This window comes from Giraffa tippelskirchi, chromosome 3, assembly GCF_054371585.1.
Source record: "Giraffa tippelskirchi isolate mGirTip1 chromosome 3, T2T-mGirTip1v1.2.pri, whole genome shotgun sequence".
NCBI lineage: Eukaryota > Metazoa > Chordata > Mammalia > Artiodactyla > Giraffidae > Giraffa > Giraffa tippelskirchi.
The window spans coordinates 10,855,330-10,877,133 of NC_137277.1; the positions used below are offsets into that span (position 1 = coordinate 10,855,330).

The following is a 21,804-nucleotide window of genomic DNA, read 5'->3' on the forward strand; positions in this document are numbered from 1 at the left end:
TGAAAAGTGAAAGTGAAGTCGCTCAGTCATGTCCGACTCTTTGCGACCCCATGGACTGCAGCCTACGAGGCTCCTCCATCCATAGGATTGTCCAGGCAAGAGTACTGGAGTGGGGTGCCATTGCCTTCTCCGAGATTCTGGGTTAGAGGAGACCATTCAGCAATGCTGTGGAGAAGCAGATGGTTAGAAAACATTTGCAACATACGATGACAGAGGGTTCACAACTGGAATACCTAACTAATTCTTTCAAAGAAATAAGACATCCATGTACTAACAAGACAATGGGTGAAAGATGTAAAAGGCAGTTCCCATGAGAAAGGGATAAGTGGGCAGCAAATGTGGGAGAGTTCCCCTTGAGGGGTGACAAGAGCAGAGCACGTGATCAGCATCCAGAGGCTGCCCTGTTGCCACTCAGTTAAGGGGGATTTGGTTTTATTTACTTCTTTTATTATAATTTTTAAAATTGAAGTGTAGTTGATTTACAGTATTTCAGGTGTATAGTAAAGTGATACTATATACCTATACATGTGTTAAATATATATATATATATATTACATGTATATTCTTTTTCAGAATCTTTTCCATTATAGCTTATTACAAGATATTGAATATAATTCCCTGGGTTATTCAGTAAATTCTTGTTGATGATCTACTTTATATATAGTAGAGTATATCTGATAATCCCAAACTCCTAATTTACTCCTCCCCCCTTTCGCCTTTGATAACCATATTTGTTTTTATGTCTGTGGGTCTATTTCTGTTTTATAAATAAGTTCATTTCTATTATGTTTTTAGGTTCCCAGGTTTGGTTCCATTAAAAAGAGGGTTTGGCTGGTGGCTGCCACCTCAGGTGTGTGGTGATGTCTACCAGTCTGCCGTTGGGGGCTGGGATGTGATTTGGGGTCCACGTGTTGGGCTATTATCATCCTGTCATCCCTTCCCATAATCGTTGTCTTCCAGGAACTGGGTCATGTCCCTCCAGGGGTCCATCTTTCATTTACTGCCATCTTTACATAGCCACACCTCCCAGACCTTCCTGGTTCTGCAGAGTCACCTCCCTCGCTATGTCGTGTGCTTTCTTGATTTTTTCCCTGCTGACAGCACCCCTTCTTCTAGAATGCAAGCATGATCCAGGTTCCATGGGGAGGACAGCTGGCACCTCTTCATGGGATCCAAAGCTCCACTACCTTCTGTAGTGACCAGAAGGTTGGGCATGTGTCACAGAGGGGTCCTCCTGTAGTGTGCCACGGTGTGGAGGTCTGGAGCCCTGAGGATGTTGTGGCCTGGGTGTATCTACCAGAGCCTGACATCTTATGCCACCAAAGTTGTTAGAAGATTGATTGCCTTGACTTATTTGCGGCTTCTGTATAAAGGAAACAACCTACTTTGAAGTTCCGTAAAAAAGGAAACGACCTTCTTTGAGGTTTGTTTTAACCATTAGAAATCTTTTGCTTACAAACAGTTGAAACCCCAGTTTAAGTTAATTAATACAATAAAGGGAATTTGTCACTCATGTAACTGAGAAGACCTTGGGTAGACCTAGCTGCAGACAAGGTTTAATCCAGGCATCTACCTGCAGACAAGGTTTAATCCGGGCACCTAGATGATATTCCCGAAGTCCAGGTATCTCTCTCTGTTTTTGCACTGCCTTCCTCATGTCAGTTAGCTCCTTGGCCTCTCAACAGTCTCCAACACCTTGGACCCTTCCACAGGTTACCCACCTCCCACTGCGTTGTTCAGAGGGATAAGAGAATGCCTCTTTGGGGGGCTTCCAGAGAAGAAAGAGGAAGCATCTCTTTCCCAGGGGAAACTGTCCTCAAATCTCAGTGGCTCTGATTGGGACACATACCCATTCCTAACAAGCCAGGGTGCTGTGCTGACCCTGCAACTGGAGTAGAGTTAGTTTTGCTGGAACCACTCGACTGAGAATGGGAGGTTCAAGGGGTCATTTCCTGGAGTTGGGGAGTGGGAGCAGGGCGCCAGGCAGCTGGCGAGGCAAGGGATGGTCTGAGCATCTCTCCAAGACTCCAGGAGTCCCTTGAACCTCCCATTCTCAACAAATCCAGGAATCTCGTGGTGCCCTTAGTAGAGATTGTTGCCGCGTCTTTTTCCTGATGGCCCCTCGCTTCCTCCTCAGCAGTCCCTACTGTGGAGTCTTTGTTCCCTCTTGCAAGTGTATAATGTGTAATTGAGAGGCTGGCGCTGGTCCTGATGATGACACTGCTAGTTGGAATGTGTCAGGCTGGGGGTCAACTTGATATTTCTAGTTCTCATCCCAGATTTTTTTCTCTTGTTGCTTCTGCAAAGCCCGCCTTATGTTTATGGAAGGACCCCCCCATCCCCCTTCCCCCATCAAAGTACTGTCCATGTGTGTCATCCAAGTTCTACGAAAGAAGAAACTGAAGCTGAGGAAGGTTACTTGGGTCCAAAGATGGCGGGAAGGATGGCTGCAGAGAAGGAGCTTGGGCAGTGCCTGTTTGCTAGAGGGAAGTGCTTGATCAGATGCCAGTGGAAAGGTGACACTGTACTTCCTGAATTGGCACAGCACTTTCTATTGAAACCACGCTTTTTCTCGGATTGGACTTAAACCCAACCCAAACTCGGATTGGGACTTGTATCCACAGGCTGGGACTTGAACCCATGATCCCTGACTTAGGAGAGGACTTGAACCTACTCTCTCTCTTTTTTTGATTGGCTGCCCTGGGTCTTTGTTGCTGTGTGGCTTTTCTCTAGTTGTGGCGAGCAGTGGCTACTCTGTTGTGGTGCGTGGGCTTCTCATCACGGTGGCTTCTCCTGCTGCAGAGCACGGGCTCTAGGTGTGTGGGCTTCAGTAGTTGTGGCACACAGGCTTGGCATAGGGAATCTTCCTGGACCGGGGATGGAACCTGCATCTTCCACATCGGCAGGTGGATTCTTTACCACTGGACCACGAGAGAAGTCTGAACCCACTGTCTTTTAATTAAAACCCCTCACCTTGTATCAGGACCTACTGAAGCTTAGGTTCTTTTGTCTCATCACTGAAATTATTCAGTGTGAGGCAAAGTGATAGACAAAGAATGAGTTTATTAGCCTAGGACACTTATGACAGCTACAAGCAGGCAGGCAAGGGAGCGTCACCCTAAGAACAAAGAGGGCTTCATTTTTATAATCAAAGCAAAAGTGGGGAGGGGAGAAGACCATCTTCTTCCTCATTTTTGAGTAGATATCAAGGCTTACATCATTAGTTCCTCCTTTGACTCTATATGGTCTAACTGGGACTATCATAGCTTTATTTAAATCATATCTATGTTAGCAAAAGGGTGGTAACATATAATAAAATATGGGTAATTATCTCAGGTTTTGTAATAGCGGCCTTCCCAGCCCGAACGGGAACCCAAAGTGTGTTGGGCCCTTCTCTCCTCTCTCCCTGGTGCCCTTAAGGCAGGAACTGCTCTCCCACACCTTTCTAGGCAGCCACGCCTAGCCCACTGACCCACCAGAAGGGACTCTGCACCTGCCACCTATGCGTGCATGCTAAGTCACCTCAGTCATGTTTGACTCTTTGTGACCCACCTGGCTCCTCTGTCCAAGGGATTCTCCAAGCAAGAATACTGGAGTGGGTTGCCATACCCTCCTCCAAGGAATCTTCCAGACCCAGGGATGGAACCCATATCTCTCATGTCTCCTGCATTGACAGGCAGGTTCTTTACCACCAGTGCCATCTGGGAAGCCATCTACTGTGAAAGTGGACAGGTGGAAACTCTACTCTGGGGACACTAGCTCCCAGGTCATCTCATTGGTTACGATCTGACCACTGAAGTGAGCAGTGGGCTGAGCCCATGGCGCCTGCCACCTTAGACCGTGATCCCATCAACCACGGTCTCTGCCGCTTGGGCATCTCACTCCACCGAGAGCTGGACAACACTGTGAGGGCCACCAGGTACTTCTTCAGACCTGGCTGCTTTCTGGTGTCGCACCTTTCTACTCAAGGTGTAATAGTGGTGAGGCAGGCAGGAGTTCTAGCAGCCCCACTCAGTCATCGGTTGGTGCCTCAGAGGTTTCCCCCTCCCTCAAAATGAGCAACTGTCAATCAGGGATCAGTTAGTGGTCCTGCTCAGCCACTCTTCGGTGCCAAAGTGGGCCCCTCCCCCAAACAAGTGACTGTTAGTGAGCAACTGTCAACCAGTGACCATGGCGCTCATGGTAAAGAACCTGCCTATCAATGCAGGAGACAGAAGAGACATGGGTTCAATCCCTGGGTCGGGAAGATCCCCTGGAGGACGGCATGGCAAGTCACTCCAGTATTCTTGCCTGAAGAATCCTATGGACAGAGGAGCCTGGCGGGCTACAGTCCATAGGATTGCAAAGAGTTGGACAATGACTGAAGCAACTTAGCACGTGTCAAACCAGCGACCGTTAGTGGTCCTGCTCAGCCATTGGTCAGTGCCTAAGTGGGCTCTTCCCCCTCCCCCTCTTGTGTATAAAAGGAGTCCGAATGTGAACTGTGGTAAGATGGTTTTTTGAGACACTAGGCTGCCATCTTCTCAGTCTGCTAACCTTCCGATTAAAATCTTTGTTCCTTGTTCCAACAATTCATCTCCCGATTTACTGACCTGTCAGTGCAGCCAGCAGAATGAGCTTGGGCTCGGTTAAATTTCAGCATAATGTCCTCTTTCACTTAATTTCTTTCCCCCTTCATCTGTGTTCCTGTCTTGGCTACAAAATGCTACTCTTCAAGGACTGTTAACTCCCTGACTTCATATAACAAGATTCAGATACCATATCTACTGTCTTATGTTTTAATTATCAGAACTCATGGCCTGAATGTGCCTGATGCTTGGATGCTTGGTCTTCCTTCAAGACAGTGTAGATTGTTGCTAGGTTACTGGATTCTTTTCTTGAGTAGTCGTTAACCCAGAACAGTTTTCCAAACTCCTGTAAAATTCCATTTACATTCTTAATCCCCTGGGGTGATTCCTAAACTAACTATCCTACTCTATCCCAATCACTGTCGGTGCAGAATGAGGCAGAGGACCCCTGGGAGTTTGGGCAGAGCTGCAGGCCCACTTAGCCTCCAACCCTTGCTGCAGGCCCACTTAGCCTCCAACCCTTCAGCCTTTGTCAAAACCTTCATAGACTTTCTGTCCAACCAGTCACCTATCACCTCCACTTCCTGCCATATGTGCCTCTTCAGGGTCCACAGCACACACACCCCCACCTGCCCCGTGTGCTCCTGACCCAGTATTCAGGGGAGTGAACAAGGCCGCCTTGCCTTCCTCAAAACAGATCTCTTTGCTCTCTGAGGCTGCTCATTATAAAATATAAAATCAGACATGTATTCTGACTAACTCACCTTCCCTCCAAGAAGTAGCAAACGGTTACTTTTTTCTCACTAATTCTCTCTAGACAGAAAATAGGAGTAGCCTTTAGGTATTCATTTAGAACTGGTATGTAGCCTTTGAACTGATGTATAATTGGTATTGAACGAAATATATAGGCCTTCAGGGTAGAGCCCCCTGGATATTCTGCTGTGTGTACCGCTTTGTCACCCCTACCCGATCCAGTGACAGGACATTCAGTCCCCAGAAAGTTCTCTAGCATCCCTTCCAAGTCAATAAACTCTGCACTTAACAAATGTTTTAACTAAATATTACACCCACCCTACAGAGTATTTATAACACAGATGCAGGATTATCTTAGTGAATACTCATCCCCTACCATCCATCGTCAACAAAGACATCATTAGAAGTATTGGGGTCTCCTCTCAACCACCCCCATCCACTGCCCACACCCAGAGGTTGTGACCCAGGTCTGGATTCCTAATCAGTAGTGTTTAGTTTTAGTGTACATATTCCTGACTAATGAGTTCAGAGTGACAGACCATAGTAATGAGGAATACATAAATATGTAACGTGTGTATATAGACTTGATTTTTGTCAAGGAAAAGTTTAGAGTTTAGCCTCGTGCCTTGCCTGTGGACCTGTGAGGGGCCAGACACTCATGTGGCCCCATTGATGTGTATTGAGAGAACTAAGTTGCCTGTCTGGAATTTGAATCTTATTCTAAGGGTTTTGAAGCAGCTTATAAAAAGCACAGTCGAATAGGGATAAAAAAAAAAAAAGGAGAAAGTGAGATAAGGAGGAGAAAGGCAAATTGCAAATCAGAAGTCAAAACTCTCTTTTTTTTTTTCTTTTGAACTTTCTATTTTGTATTGTAGTAAGCCAGTTAACAATGTTGTGATCGTTTCAGGTGAATAATGAAGGGACTCAGCCATCCGTATACATGTGTCCCTTCTCCCCCAAACTCCTCTCCCATCCAGGCTGCCACATAACATTGAGCAGAGTTCCATGTGCTATACAATAGGTCTTTATTGGGTATCCATTTTAAACATAGCGGTGTGTACATAACCATGCCAAACTCCCTAACTCTCCCCTCCCCCTGGCAATCATAAGTTTGTTTTCTCCGTCTCTTCCTATTTTGTAAGTAAGTTCATTTGTATCATTTCTTTTTAGATTCAATATATAAGGGATACCACACAATATTTCTCCTTCTCTGTCTAACTTACTTCACTCAGTATGACACTCTTTAGATCCATCCATGTTCCTGCAAATGGCATTATTGCATTCTTTTTAATGGCTGAGTAATATTCCATTGTATATATGTACCACAGCTTTTTTTATCCATTCCTCTGTTAGCAGGCATTAGGTTGATTCCATGTCTTGTCTATTGTAAACAGTACCACAATGAACACTGGGGTGCATTTTTCCTTTCGGATCATGTTTTTCTCCAGATTTATGCCCAGGAGTGGGATTGCAGGGTCATATGGTAGCTCTAGTTTTAGCTTTTTAAGGAACCTCCATACTGTTCTCCATAGTGGCTGCACCAATTTATATTCCTTCCGACAGTGCAGGAGGGTCCCCTTTCTCCACCCATTTCTAGCATTTATTGTTTGTGGATTTTTTTTTTTTTTTATGACAGTCATTCTGGCTGGTGTGAGGTGATACTTCATTGTAGTTTTGATTTTCATTTCACTAATAGTTTGATACAAAACCCTTTGTTTCTGGATCTGATCACAGACCTGACTGAGGTGGGTGCATCCCAGGGGAAGAGGAAGCATGCTGGTGCTGCAGGGAGACACGGGACTTTCTGAGGAGTTTATATAATGAGATAGAAGCATTTAGACACCTACTGGGGCTCAGGGATTGTTCTAGACACAGTGGATGCAGCAGTGAAGAAAACAGAGACTTCCTTCCTGGAGGGAAGAGAAAATAAAAGGCTTGTTTAGTTGACGGTTTCTGAGGAACAAAATAAAGCAAGCGCAGGGCTGCATAGGTTTGCTTTCCTACTGGGGGTGTCCAGGTGGTCTGTCGAGGGGTATGGGGCAGAGGACAAAGTGAAAAGAAGGAGGTGTCTGGCAAAAGAGGAAACCAGAAGCCTGAGGCGCCCTGATTGTGTGACCGGTGATGACAAGGGGGGTCAGTGTTCCTCACAGCTCCCAGGAGGATGGCCCGCGTCTGAAAGGCTGCAGGGGAGATAGAAGGAGCGAGGGGAGAAAGTGGCCCCGAGCCTGCCTTGTGCGGCAGGGCAGGCAGGTTTGAGGAGGTTCAGAATTGGCTAGTGTGAATGCTCTTGGTGGACTCTGGGCTGTAGGGTGGTCTAGATGTCCTGTACTTGGCCCTGTGGTGATTTAGAGCTGGAAATGTTGGCTTGGAGGGAGAGTTTGATAAAGGAGGTGGGCGGTGGGTGGAGGGAGGAGCTCCGTGTTGGTTGATTTGCAGATGAAAGATGTGCTTGTGGAGAGTCACCACCTCTCTCTGGGTATTAGTAACCCTGGGAGAGGCAGTCTCTTCAGGATTAGCAAGGTCCCCCCAAATGCCAAAACATTTTAAAGTACAGAAAGTAAAAAACAGGATTGATGCTGGAGGCCAGGGCAGGACTAGGGTGGGATGAGGTTGACAGACAGTGAAGGCCAGTCATGTGGGGTCTTCTGGCCATGCATAAGCTTTGATTCTGGGTGGGCAGGTCAACCTAGAAGGCAGCCCGTGGCTTTGGCCACGTTCAGATGCGCAGATCCCAGTAATCTTTGCCGATTGACGAAACTGCCTTCTTGGCTCTCAGTGACTTTCAGACTCAACCTGCACCTCTTTGCTGGAAGCCTCCGAGTCCTACTAACAAGCTAAAACCATCTGTTTTTAGTCTTTCTCTCCCAGTAAACCATCAGTTTTATGGGGGAGGAACACATCTTACTTTCTTGTTGCTTGCGCTTAGGACAGAGTTCCAGGTTCCTTTTGGTAAATCAGCGACTTAATTTAAGCCAGCCTTTCCTTCAAAAAGGAGGAGAATCTGCAAATGGCTTGGGGCTGTGGGGTCTGCATACAGCTTCCTGCTGGTCTGATCTGTGGTTCCCAGTGAGGCTGCACGTCAGGACCACCAGGAAAGCTAATGGAGATGCTGGTGCCCGGAGTGGGGAGCTGCTAGGTGGTAGTGCTCACAGAACAAGCCTGGACTGGCAGCAGCCTCATGGAAATGCAGAACCTGAGGCCCCCCAGGTGTGCTGAGTCACCATCAGTATGTTGACAAGATCTTCAGAGATCTATATGCCCTGGAAGTTGGGGACATGATCACCTTGAATGCCCTTCCTTAAGCTTCTTTCTACCACAGTGTTAGCTGGTGTGGATGTCAGACTAGGAAATTGCCATTCAGGGCAGTCTGTGCGCTGTGCTGCTTGTTTCAAGCAGATGGGCTGGAAGTTTGGTCAGGTTTCTTGGAGAAAATCTGGAAGCTGACCCAGAACCAGGCTGCCCCACCCCATGTGCAGATAAGGTCTTTAGTCTCCCTCTCCCAAGGACTCAGCCCAGGCAAGGGGCAAGATGCCAAGCCCTGGGCCCACACTGGGCTTTGGTGGCAGGGAGGGTCACAGGTTACTGGCATTTAATGAACTAATCAATATTTTGCTGCAGACCAGGATCCCCGTGCTTTCAGGGCATTCAGCCCCTTGGGGTCCTCGCAGAGGCCTGCCACAACTGCTTCTCACAAGCTTGTCTCTGATTCCGAAGCTGAGGACTCTTGCCTTTGAGTGAGGATCTGCAGGCAGAGGCATAATGTGCCAGTACAAGTGCAGGAAGGAACAACTTAGACTTCCGTTCATTTTTGCCTCTCTATTTTGTACGTAATTCATACCATATAAGGGTGTAACATGTCAGGGCCTGTGCATACTTGCTAACATTTGAAAGCCATCTTTACAGGACTCTCGCATTGGAAGGTATTCCACATGAGGGTCTCAGCTTGGATTGGGCAAAACAAAGTGTGTGACCATAACTGCTCCCCACTCATCCCTCAACTCTGCTTACCATCCCCATTCACTTTGTGCTCAGTTTCATTCTTTCCAAGAGAAAGGAATGGCAGATTTAGCAGTTGTAAGGTGGTTGGGTTGATCTATGCTTGACATACTTCAGAAATTGAAAGGAAATTGGAGGAAAACCTTGGTGAGAGTATAGAAAACCTGAGAAACAAAATGAGTGTCTCTTTTTCTGTTTAGCGGCGTAGAAGGAGTAAAAGGAAGAAAAGGAATAGGAAGAATGCTTCCATATCTGCAGAACTGGATTCCTTGTCCCCATCCTCATTGGAGCCCTGTAGCCTGAGTTCGCTTGCAAACCCTGGGCTGCAGGACACAACTCCATGCCAAAGCCCAGCTCAGCAGGGTAGTCCCACTCATCAGCCAAGCCAGCCTCCAAGTGTGGGCAAAATACCACTGGAGGCTATGGATCACCCTCTGCAAGGCAAGGCTGCAGGAGAGGCAGAAGCAGCCACGGGCACCGAGTCTCTGAGCAGCCCGGCACCTCAGGACCAGACTCTGGGAGGAGCCCTCCTAGAAGGGAATGACCACCAGTCCCTGAGCCCCTCCAAGGGTGAAGATCTCCCCACTTCTGCCAGCGAAGGCTCTCCTAGGGAGAAGGATACTGCCCGGGAGCTCCTGCTGCCTGAACCAAAGGCGGACAACTCCAAGCCCAGGAAAGAGCTGCAGACCACCGGGCAGCTGGCCAGGGCTCCTGCCTCTGGGGTGAGTTAGGGGAGTGATGACCAGGGTTGGCCTGCCATGTCTCAACATCTTGCTGTGCAGTGTGGCTCTGACAACATTTCACTGTCTGGGAAGGGAGTCCACTGGGACTTGCTTCCTGGGAGGGGGGCCGTGGGAGGGGCTATCCCTGTACCCTGAGCCGCTGACGCCTGTTCCTGGACTGGTGGAAAAGGCTGACCCTCATGCCGCTGAGTCCAAGTTTCCCTGTGCACTTTGTCATTTTGGCCCTGACGTTTGGGGGCTTTATTTCTTCCAGGCAAGTGATGCTGCAGCTGAGCCAGCTGGTTCAGTGGAAGGAGCTGAGAAAGATGTTAAAAATAAGACTGAGGAAGTGAAAGAGCCGCCCACAAGCATCCCTGCTTCCCAAGACCACTGCCCGGTAAAGCGTCTCGTGCCTGCCTGGTCGCCTCTCTAGGACGCCCTCCCTATCCTTGCTGTCCATCCCATGGGCTGGTCCTTTCAGTCCCGTTCCTTCCACAGCTTAATCATTTGGTGAATATGTGTTAGGTGCTGGGGATATAGCCATGAATGAGACCAGTTCCTGCCTTTGGGAGTTCACATTCTAGTGGGGAGAAAGACATGCAAAGCCAGACTGTGCGAAGTGCCCTGGAGAGAAGTAGGGCAAGGGACTGAGGTGGGTGCCAGTCAGGGCCTCTCCAAGGAGAACTGAAAGAGTGACCGGCAAGCCATGTGCCTATCTGGGGACATGCAAAGGCCCCAAGGAAGAGTGTGGTGGGCCTGTTTAGGGGGCAGCAGGAAAGCTGCTTCTCTCAAGAGCAGGTGAAGGGAAGAGAGGCCGGGGTTGGGGCTGGGGTTGACGATGTTGGGGACAGGAGTCCTTGGAGCCTATGGTGGGTGGACCAGAAGCCGTTTGAACGTTCTGAGCAGGGAAGGGATGTGACCAGTCTAGCAACTGTGACAAGCGTCCCGTGTTGGGGGCGAGCATGGAGCCTGGTCTAAAGGTTGGGGTTTGGGTGCCTGTTCCAGGAAATTGCAACCAAGGACCAGACGGCTGTTCCTGGAGGGAAAACAGGTGAAAATGAGAAAGCCAAGCCAAAGGACCTGAAGAGGCCAGAGGGCAATAACGGAAATAATGCAGCCCCTGTGAAAACTGAGAAGGAGCAAAGGAACCAGAGCACACAGCGAGCTAAGGAGAGGTGGGTGCAACTGGCTCAGGGAGGCACAGGCCTGGCCCCACCCAGCACTGGGGCTGGAAAGGGCCACGCCACCTCAGGGGAGATTCCCAGGCTGCCTTTTTGTTGACTCTCAGGGCAAAGGGAAACGCTCAGGAGGTAGGCAGGGGAGGGGCACCTGTCCCAATTCCTTGCTTGGATGAAATGCACCATCACATGGTCTCTGGGGACCTGGAGCAGCATGGACCTTACAGAAGTCAGGAGAGAGGCAGTCATGCCCCAGAGTACTCAGTCACCCCCTCCCACCACCCCCAGCTCTTTGGAGCTGGGCAGAGATCACCCCACCCTGTGCCTCCTGTCCTCCTCTACTGTAGAGGGAGAGCCAAGGGGACCCACATGGTGGGCAGTCTATCTGAAGTGTGGGCTCTCTTGCACTTTCCTAGGGTGTGTGTTAGTGCAAGCCCAGAAACAAGATCGTGTGTGCACATGTATGCCTGTGTATGTGTGTGGGCAGGGAGTAGAAAGACCATATCTAATCAGTGTTTTCTTCTGTGACTTTCCCCCAGCTTGCTGAGCTCCATGGAAGGAATCATGGTGTACTTCCATGCAATCATTTCTAAACATTTTGGATTCAACCCCGATCAACACAAAGTATATGTTAGGGGCGGAAAAGAATTCGGGAAGCCTGCGTGGAGTCATAATGTTTGCGAAATGCACTATAGCAAGTGAGTATATCCCAGTTGGCCCATAAGGAAATGTACAGAATGTCCAGTCTTTGAAATATATTGAAATCATAATTCTGATCAAGTTGATTAATTCTTAGAACCTTTGGAAGATGAATATTTCAAAAAACTCTTCCCTATAATACAATTCTTTGTCATATTTCATCTTGGTCTTCTTTCTGTCTCTGTGTGGAAGCGAGCCTTGTTCTGGAAGCATCCTCTCTTTCAGCATAGATTTATAGCATTAGGTCTGTACTCCATGTTGTGTTTGAGAAGAATGAACATTTCTGGGAGAGGATTTTCACATAATCAGCTGCTGTCTTGTTTATTCACAGAGACTTGCATGAGAATGGGTCCCTCATTGAAGGCACCACCACCATTTCCAAGCAGCACGTGGATAAACCCATTCCTTACAAGTACGTTATCTGCCGAGGCAAGAACTCTGTGGAGTATGAGTTCATCTACAAAGAACAGCGGAAGAAAGGCGAGTACGTGAACCGCTGTCTGCGAGTGGAATCTTCTCTTCTGGGCTCTGGAGGTAAGCCGAAGTCTGGACTCTTGATCGATCAGCCTCTGAGGCTAAATGTTCCTCTGAAACAAAGGCTTTCCTTGTCTTCTGTGGGTCTTCTTTGCTTGGCATTGGCCCTGCCCTATCTCCTGGCTTTATGTTTTCTAAGCCTGAGCTTGGCAGCATGTTTCTGATCTGTTTAACTTAAGCACTCACAAGAGTAAACAAGGAAGTGGACATTTTCTAAGGGAAAGGAGAGAGGGTGAATCTGCTAAGTGAGGGGCCTGGGGCATGGAGAGGCAGCAGTGATTCTTTACCATCTGAGCTACTATTAGATAAAGCCTACTTAATATTAAAGTTCTTGTTTAAAAAGATTGATCTGTCAGCTTTTGAGAGAGATGGATCAGTCTGTCACCAAGACCAGGTGCTTTATTTTGTTTGTTTGTTTTTTGGGGGTGCATAAAACAGTTTTATTATATTCATTACTTCTGTAGGTTAGAAGTTTGGATGGAGCACAGCAGGGCTGGCTGGTTTCTGCTCTCTGATGTCTGGGCCTCAGCTAGGCAGGATTGAAAGCTGGGAGTGACTTGATGACTGGGTTTGAAATCATCTGGAGGGGTCTTTGCCATTGATACTGCCCATGGCGGGGATCTCTGTTGGGCTGACAGCAATAGAGCTCAATGGAGCAGGTGCTTGATTATTTTGAACTGGCCCAAAGAGAGAAGAAACTAGAGTCATGTTCTCTTCTTAAATGTGCCCCATTGTTGACTCGATTGCCTGCCTTTACAAGACTCTCTTCTATATGGGCTGATTGCAGAGTCCCATGATCCTTTCTGACTTTGCCCTGCACTTGCTGGATGATCCAAACTGGCTGTTTCCATGCTTGAGATGACCCCTCATCAGACAAGAGCTGGTGCTAAACTAGTCTTTGCAGAAGACATGGTAGTGATTTGGGATGGCAGGTCTCATTTGCTCTTACTTAAGAAGCACTGCCTTAGTCACTTCAGATTTCATCTGGCTGGTTCCTGGTACTTAAGCTGTCAAACCAGATAGAGATGCACTTTTTAATACAGAGCCATTTTAAAGTCCCTTAAAAAGATTTTCTTTTCTTCCTTCTTTCTCTCTTTCACTGAAGTATAGTTAGTTGTTGTGTTAGCTTCAGGTGTACAGCAAAATTATTCAGTTATTTATTTTTTTCAGATTTTTTCCTTTATTAGCTTATTACAAAATATTGAATATATTTCCCTGTGTTATTACAATATATCCTTGTTGCTTACCTATTTTATATATAGGTATGTATCTCTTAACCCTATACTCCTAATTTATCCTCTCCCCACCTACTTTTCCGATTGGTAACCATGTTTGTTTACTTTGTGTGTGAATCTGTTTCTGTTTTGTGATAAATTAATTTGTATTATTTTTTGATTCCACATATAAGTGATATCATATAATATTTGTCTTTCTCTGTCTGACTTAATATGATGTATGTCTAGGTCCAACCAGTTGCTGCATATGACAATATTTCATTCTTTTTTAATGACTGAGTAATATTCCAGTGTGTATACATGTGTATGTGTGTATATCATGTCTTCTCTATCCATTCATCTGTTGATGGACACCTAGGTTGCTTTCATGCTGGGCTATTGTAAATAACATTGGGGTGCATGTATCTTTTTAAAATAGAGTTTTCATGTTTTGTGGATATATGCCTAGGAATAGGATTGCTGGATTATATGGTAGCTCTATTTTTAGTATTTTGAGGAACCTCCATACTGTTTTCCATAGTGGCTGCACCAGTTTACATTCCCATCAACAGTGCAGGAGGGTTCCCTTTTCTTTACACCCTCTCTAGCATTTATTTGTTGACTTTTTGATAATGACCATTCTGACCAGTGTGAGGTGATACTTCATTGTAGTTTTGATTTGCATTCCTCTAATAATTAGTGATGTTGAGCATCTTTTCATGTGCCTGTTGACCCTCTGTATGTCTTAGTTGAATAAGTGTCTATTAGGTCTTCTGCCCATTTTTTGATTGGGTTGTTTGTTTTTTGATTGAGTTGTATGAACTATTCATTAAACAGATTTTTAAGTTGGAGAGTTAACTCAGAATTGCCAAACAACTTTATTTTTTAGATGCTTTCTTAATCATGGTATTGTACTAAATAGAGTTTTTCTTTTTTCTTTTTTTTTTTACTCTGGGTCTTCAATGCTGCATAGACTTTGTCTAGTTGTGGCAAGCAGAGGCTACTTTCTAGTTGCTGTGCTTGGGCTTCTCATTGCAGGGAGGGTTCATGGGCTTCAGTAGTTGTGGTGCATGGGCTTAGTTGCCCCATGGCATGTGGAATCTTCCCATAACAGTGATTGAATATGTGTCCTCTGTATAGGTATGAATTCTTTACCACTGGACCATCAGGGAAGTCCGAGTTTTTCAGTGATTACATTTTGCAAGCTTTTAAAAAGAAATAGGTGTTAGAACTTTTCCTTCCTTGTTGCAAAAGTCCACGTGCACTTTGGTTACTTCTTGGTGTGGGCTGTCCTATTTAGATGTTCTGTTGGTAGACTGACCTTAGAGCTCCCTGGAAGGTGGTACCTGGGTTGGTTGGGTTTAATCAGGCATTTTAAGCCGGAAGGAGGTGAGTCATAATAACCAAGGGAAGGGCTGATTGGAAGGCCAAGGAGGGCCTTCATTGGCTTCTGAGGGTTTGGAGGTCACTTCTTGGACCCAGGTGAGGAAGCACCCCAGCCCCTAACGTCATCCATGTAGGTGATTTGTGAGGAGTGTCTGGAAGGCATTGGAATTTTGTTGACTGAGGAAAGTTTTGTAATTTGCTCCATTTGGTGTGATGCTAGTTTATCTATGTTAAATACATTTATTTTTCATTAATCCCAATAAACAGAGATGTCTTCCCTCCGCTGTTCCTCCTTCTAAGCCTCCTGTGAGCACTCTCATTGGTAGAAGCCACTGTTGCAAGGCAGGCAGAATGGAGATTCTGGGCTCCAGCCCCATGATGCAGGGAGACCAGAGGGCAGATGTGTGTGCTGGTGGCAGAAACAGCCGTCACTGGCACTCTGTCTGTTCCAGTGTCTTTTGCGTTGTGCTGTGCTTTGCCTGAAACAGACTCTGCTGTGTCTGTGTTCCTCACCCACCCTCTCAGCCTCTTTGCTTTTGTCCCAACTCCTCAGTTTTCTCTCAGATTCAGCTGTTACAGCCACATCCCTGTTTTGCTGGACTTTAGTTGGTTTGTTTTTTTGGGGGGTGGGGGTGGGGGGATGGGGCTTTACTGTGCAACTTGGGGGAATCTTAGTTCCCAGACCAAGGATTGAACCTATGCCCTCTGCAGTGGAAGTATGGAGTCCTAACCACTGGACCACCAGGGAATTCCCAGTCTGATCATCTTTAATGGATGAATTTAGCCCACTGGCATGAACTGTGCCTGTCAATGGAAGACTCATTTTTTGACGAATTACCTTGTCTTTCTGTCTACCTTGTTTTCCTTGTTCTTTTTTGTGCTTTTTCTAGCTTTTGGATTTTTTCTCTTTTCTCTAGGAAGTTGGAACGTAAATATTTTATTTCTAATCTTCTAGTAGATTCTTTGAGACCAAGACCATTAATGTCCCTCCCTGCCCCACTGTCCTGGGGTTGAGGTTGTCCCATGCCCAGGACCCTGACTGGCGCTCCCTCCACCTCCATGGCACTAGCCGTCCCAGGCCAGCAGCTTTCACTCACCTTTTCTCTGGAAGAATGTTTGGAGCAGGGAAAGCTTCCACAGGAGCTGATGCTTGAGGTCAGATCCAAATAGTGATTCCGAGTTATCGTCAGGCAGGGCTGGGATGGGGCAGGCATGTGTGAGCAGGGGCTTCCAGCAAAGACAACAGGCTGGACATCAGGGAGCAGGAGGCTTGTTCAGAGGCTCGACTTTCTGATTTTCATGGCTATTTTTATGTACTTGTGTTGCCTCTGGTGTCTTACTGACCTCTTTGCCTTCTAATTATTTGACAATTGATTTTCCTGGGTTTTCTAGGTCTACACTCACATCATTTCAGCTGGTTATAAGAGCAGCCATGAGTTCCACCCTTGCCCCATGTTGAGTACTATTTTGTCTGCTATGTGACCTATACCATTCTTCATGAAGTGGTTACCATGGTTTCCCAGGACAGAGGAAATGAGCCCTTTCACCAAGTAACATACCAAAATGGTGCACAATTCCTAGTGAGTGATGCAGTTTCAGTATAAAATTTTTGACCTTCATGTGATAATTTTCTAAGGAACTCATGTACCAAGTATGCTGAGCCATCTTGTTCAACAAAGGCATGTTTCAAGTACTTTCAGGGTAGTTGCCAGAGAAGGCAATGGCAACCCACTCCAGTACTCTTGCCTGGAAAATCCCGTGGACGGAGGAGCCTGGTGGGCTGCAGTCCATGGGGTCGCTAAGAGGCGGACCCAACTGAGCGACTTCACTTTCGCTTTTCACTTTCATACTTTGGAGAAGTGCTGGAGTCTTGCTCCAGCTGGTCTAGGGGTTTTTTCAGGAAGGACAGCGTCGGCGATGCGAATGAGAAGACACAGCGAGTCTTAGCGTTTCTAAGTGTCTCTTGACTTAATTGTTTTTAAGACAGCTTTTATATTTTTAGTGGTACATAGAAACAAATGTAAAGTGTAAAGTCATGCCAAATCAGATCAATGGGTCAGCAGTTTTCGACCCTTATCGGAACCAGGACACTGTTTATATTTCTTAGTTACAAAAAGTTTAAAGTTGTTTACATCGTCTTCTGGCCTGGAGGCCTGCTAACATCTTGTGACTTCTTTATTGATAAGGGTTGATCAGCCAGAACACTTTTGTATCAGGCACAGAAAGTACCAGAGTTACATTTTTTAAAGAATACAGGCACAGCAGATTATGACAAAGAAAGAATTCATAAACTCAGAGTTTCAAAGTAAAACCTGTTTTTTTGTAATCTATCTTAATGCCTTGAGCCTAACAGAAAAGAATGTGGTCCCATAAAGTCATGGTACAGCAAGCTGAAACAATGTAGCACAAAGGTCAGTTTTTAGCAAAATCATCAGCTGAATTAACAATTGTCTTATTATTTGTATTAAAGCTAAACTTCTATTTATATAAATCTCTAACTATTATGTTTTCATTATATAGGCTAAATACGTTAAGAGCAAAAACATAGTGAGTAAATATAGACTAAGTAACAGTTTCATAAAGTAATATTTCTTATGTTTTTTAATAAGCCCTTTTTTCTATGAAGGGCTCTGTGCCCATTGGGGCTTTTTGTGTGGAGGCTCTTAATGTTGTTTATTGTTAAGGAGCAGTCAAGCACATTAGCTCCAAAGGCACAGGTACATTTATTAAGCAAACCAATATGATAGCAAGAGGAATTTAGATTAGTATACCCTATATCTTAGATAGTTTTATTAGGGTGTTACCGTTTCGGGGCCTTGTCGATTGAGGTTTCAGAAAGATCTATTTTAGAAGAGAATCAGGAAAGGCCTTTTGTCTAAGTCACAGAAAATAAGAAGAGGTTTACTATAACTAACGTCAGAAAGACAGACATCATCTTTAAGGTGAGCGCCGAGGCAGCCTCCCGAGAATCCCTGAGGCCTGAGAAGCCGTGCTTGATCAGTCCTTCTCCTCATGACTCTGTCATGGGTGGGATCTAGTGAGCTGGCTCCCGGCAGAGAAGGAAACGTCAGCCTACTCCAGTGTTCTTGCCTGGAGAATCCCAGGGACGGGGGAGCCTGGTGGGCTGCCGTCTGCAGGGTCACACAGTGTCGGACACGACTGAAGCGATTTAGCAGCAGCAGCAGCAGGATAGTTGTAGGGTGTCTAGGTTACTTGTCCTAAACATCTGTGCTACCTCTGGGGTCAGGCCCCACGTTGCTCATCTGTGGCTGGGTACCTGGATGGAGTGAGTGCTGGCTGCCTTCTATTTACCACATTCTGTAATTTTCCTGTCTTTCTTCCCTTCTTTGACTCCTTCATCCTGTTTCTTCTGGTCAAGATCAACCTTCCAGGGTGGAGTGTTCAGGTCTAGTGGGTTTTCATGCCCCTAAGTAAAATATTCTCTTTACTCTTAGACTGGCATCAGTACGATGATATAATTTGTATGAAGCCCCCTGGGACATTTCAGAAATTGATGAATCATCTAACAGATGGTACAAGGAAAGAGTTGGTGAAAGGGAAGCAGATCGCAGCTGCAGTCATGCTGGACCGCATCTTTAGCATCCTTGAAACCTGGAATGCCATCAATTTAAAGAACTTTTTTACCCAGTTCCAGCAGTTCTATTCTGTCATTCGTGTGCCCATGATCTATGAAGGAGAAGAACAGCCGTGGAGTGCTCTACAGTATGAAGAGAAGAAGGTACCAAATCTCAGGGGTGTCAGCAACATCTCCCTTTTCTGTCTCCTGGGCATTCAGCATCACCTCACCATTTAGTGGCCAGATGACTCCAAGACTCAGTGAACAGGTGTATGGGGGCAGGCTATTTCAGCCTCTTGTCTCCTAGCGCCACCTCTAGGGAATTCTTTGTCCTCCTCATTTTTTGACTCCTCCCACCTCCTCACCAGGGCTTCCCTGGCGCCTCAGATGGTAAAGAATCTGCCTGCAATGCAAGAGACCTGGGTTCAATCCTGGAGTTGGGAAGATCCCCTGGAGAAGGGAATGACAACCCACTCTAGTTTTCTTGCCAAGAAAATCCCATGGACAGAGGAGCTTGGCAGGCTACAGTCCATGGGGTCACAAAGAGTAGGACACAACTGAGGGACTAACACTTTCAGTTTCAACTCCTCTAGACCCACCTCCATTACTGGTCCCACCCTTCCCCTCCACTACCTGCTCCCACCTCCTCACCTGCCCCCTACTGGTGCCACCTCCTCACCTGGCTTCCCCTCCACCACAAGAAGACTGGCATCCTCCTCCACTGCATCTCCAGCTACTGTGTGGAATGGCTTAAGCATTTTTGAGACAGACCTGGAGCCACGTCTGAGATGACTAGTGAACTCTTATAAGGCTCAGGACCCCAACCTGAGATCCTCTCCAGCATGCTGAGGCCTCTGGATGTACCACTGGTGGCACCTCCCAAAGTCCCAGGGCAAGGGGGTGCTCAGGGTTTAGTGGGGAGGCAGGCGGAGGGTGACTCCTCCCCAGAGATTTCCTGCCCCTCATTCCTCAGGGCCCTACCCAGCTCACAGGAAACTAAGCTCAGTGACGGGCAGGTCCTGACACCTCTGATGGGTTCAATGCCATGGTTATGTGTTTTCCTTTTCTCCTGGGACCAGGTGAGGAACCACCTATGGGAGTGTTTGACAAAGAAAATGGCACCATTTCTGGAAACCAGTGGGGACCCTCTGCCTGAAGGCTGCCCAGTGAAGAGTAAATTGAGAATGGGCATGATTGTCCTTTTGTTAGCGGAAAAATGCAACTACCTCTTACTGGAAAAAGACCTGGCCTCACTTTGTCACCTCCTTCACTCAGACACCAGATCACCAGACGCCTTTTGCAGGGACCTGAAACACATCCTTGAAACATCTCAGAGGTAGGGGGTGTGTGTGTGTGTAAAGATTTCCTAGCTCTCTAATGGTTTTTTTCTGATTATAAAAATAAGAGCTTGTGGATAGAATGGATGAAAACATACAGGAAAAATACGACCCGTAATTATACCACTCACTATTGTCATTTCAGTGTTTTATCAGTCTAGCCTTTTTCTAGTCTATATACTATTTTTCATTTCATTACATATTCTATTGAATACTTGCTTTTGAGAGGCTTTGAGGTGTATCATGGGCTTCCCCTGTGGTGCAGTGGTAAAGAATCTGCCTGCTAATGCAGGCAACATGCGTTTGATCCCTGGGTCTGGAAGATCCCTTAGAGGAAGGCATGGCAGCCCACTCCAGTATTCTTGCCTAGAGAATCCCATGGACAGAGGAGCCTGGTGAGCTCCAGTTTATAGGGTCACAAAGAGTTGGACACAAACGAAGCACCTGAGCATGCATGCACGCAAGGTGTATCATGTCTTAGCCCCGTGGGCCTGTGTTTGGGGGGATGGGTCATAGTAAGACAATGAGGCTGGACTCGAGGATGTTTGTGGAAGCACCGTGGATGCCCTCACCATGGCCTCAGCCACTGTCGTTCCCAGTTTAGGAGCCACTGCTGTGCCCATTGCATTGGGCTGGGAGCACTGGTCGTGTGGAGGCTGCAGCCTGTCCCGAAGGCACTTATATTTCACTGGGTGGAGACGCCTCTCCAGAACCCTCAGATGATCCCCAGGTCTTTTTTCTGCAGCTGTTTGAATTGAACTCAAGAATAATATTGGGTAGCCTTCTCTGAGCAGCCAGTCTTAATGGACACTTCTCTCCTGGTTTTACAAATTTTAAACACCCAGTTAAATCCTGTTCATTTTGAAAAAGAGAAAAGAAAAGCTGGCAAACGTACATGTGTTTCCAGGTCTTGTGAAACATGCACGTTTTGTGATTGTAAGGATCATGGCATGTATTATTTATAGGCTCCCCACTTACATGTAAAAAGTTGCTTTATATTTAGATTTACTGTTGCCAGATGACCTGGGTTCAAGCCCCAGCTCTGATACTGGGGACCTTTTGTAGATCACAAGCCTCTGAACCTTTGTCTCTCCCACTGTCACGGAGAATGGAAGGATGCCCTTAGGAGTTTGCTCTGGGGCTGCACCTGACACTTTTGGGGGGTGCCTAGGGTGCCCCGAGGCTTCTCCCTGGTCAGACACCCAGAGTGCTCTCCTGCTCTGTGCGAGGAGCTGTCCCTTCCCTAATGGATGTCAGACTCCCAGGTGGGCCTCATCCTGGACTCACGTCCATTTCTGTTCCCTTTCTAGCTGGCGAGCATCCTTGGTAAACTTGTGCCAAAAGTGCATGGACAAAAAGCTTGACTTTTGGGTGTGTGCCCTGCCTGTGCTGCACCATTGCATGGACCTGTCCCCGCCGGCCCAGGGCTCAGTCATGCAGCCTGAGGACACCTGGGCGGCCCTTGAAGGCATCTCCTTCTCGGAGTTTCGGGAAACAAGACCAGATCAGTAAGTTTTGGACCTGCACTTGTGTATGTAAATTTTAGAATCATAACTGTGCTTCCAAGATCTCCAGTGGACTTTCAGTGTCCACTTACCTCTCCTTCTAGTGATGGAAGTAATATATTACACTTCCTTTAAAATTACTTCTTTAAAAAGTTTTAAACATGCAAGAAATGGAAAACTACAAAAATGGCCTGCAACCACAGAGATAATCATTGCTGTTAACACTTTGGCCTGTGTGTTTGCAGGGTTGTGTCCAAATGTGGATATGTGGGTGTTGTATATGTTTAAAAATAAGCCACAAAAGATAGATTATTTATTTTTCTTACAGTGTTATT

General features: G+C 46.6%; 1 protein-coding gene across 1 annotated transcript in view; it reads left to right on the forward strand.

Moving 5' to 3' along the window:
- RNF213 (ring finger protein 213) overlaps positions 1-21,804 on the forward strand; it is a 118,575-nt gene that overhangs the window by 18,271 nt on the left and 78,500 nt on the right. The window contains exons 5-12 of the mRNA XM_081575766.1: positions 9,518-10,039; positions 10,314-10,448; positions 11,045-11,214; positions 11,757-11,915; positions 12,248-12,450; positions 18,506-18,789; positions 19,707-19,963; positions 21,275-21,472. Of these exons, the coding sequence (XP_081431892.1) occupies positions 9,518-10,039; positions 10,314-10,448; positions 11,045-11,214; positions 11,757-11,915; positions 12,248-12,450; positions 18,506-18,789; positions 19,707-19,963; positions 21,275-21,472 (1,928 nt within the window). The remainder of the gene's footprint in view (positions 1-9,517; positions 10,040-10,313; positions 10,449-11,044; positions 11,215-11,756; positions 11,916-12,247; positions 12,451-18,505; positions 18,790-19,706; positions 19,964-21,274; positions 21,473-21,804) is intronic.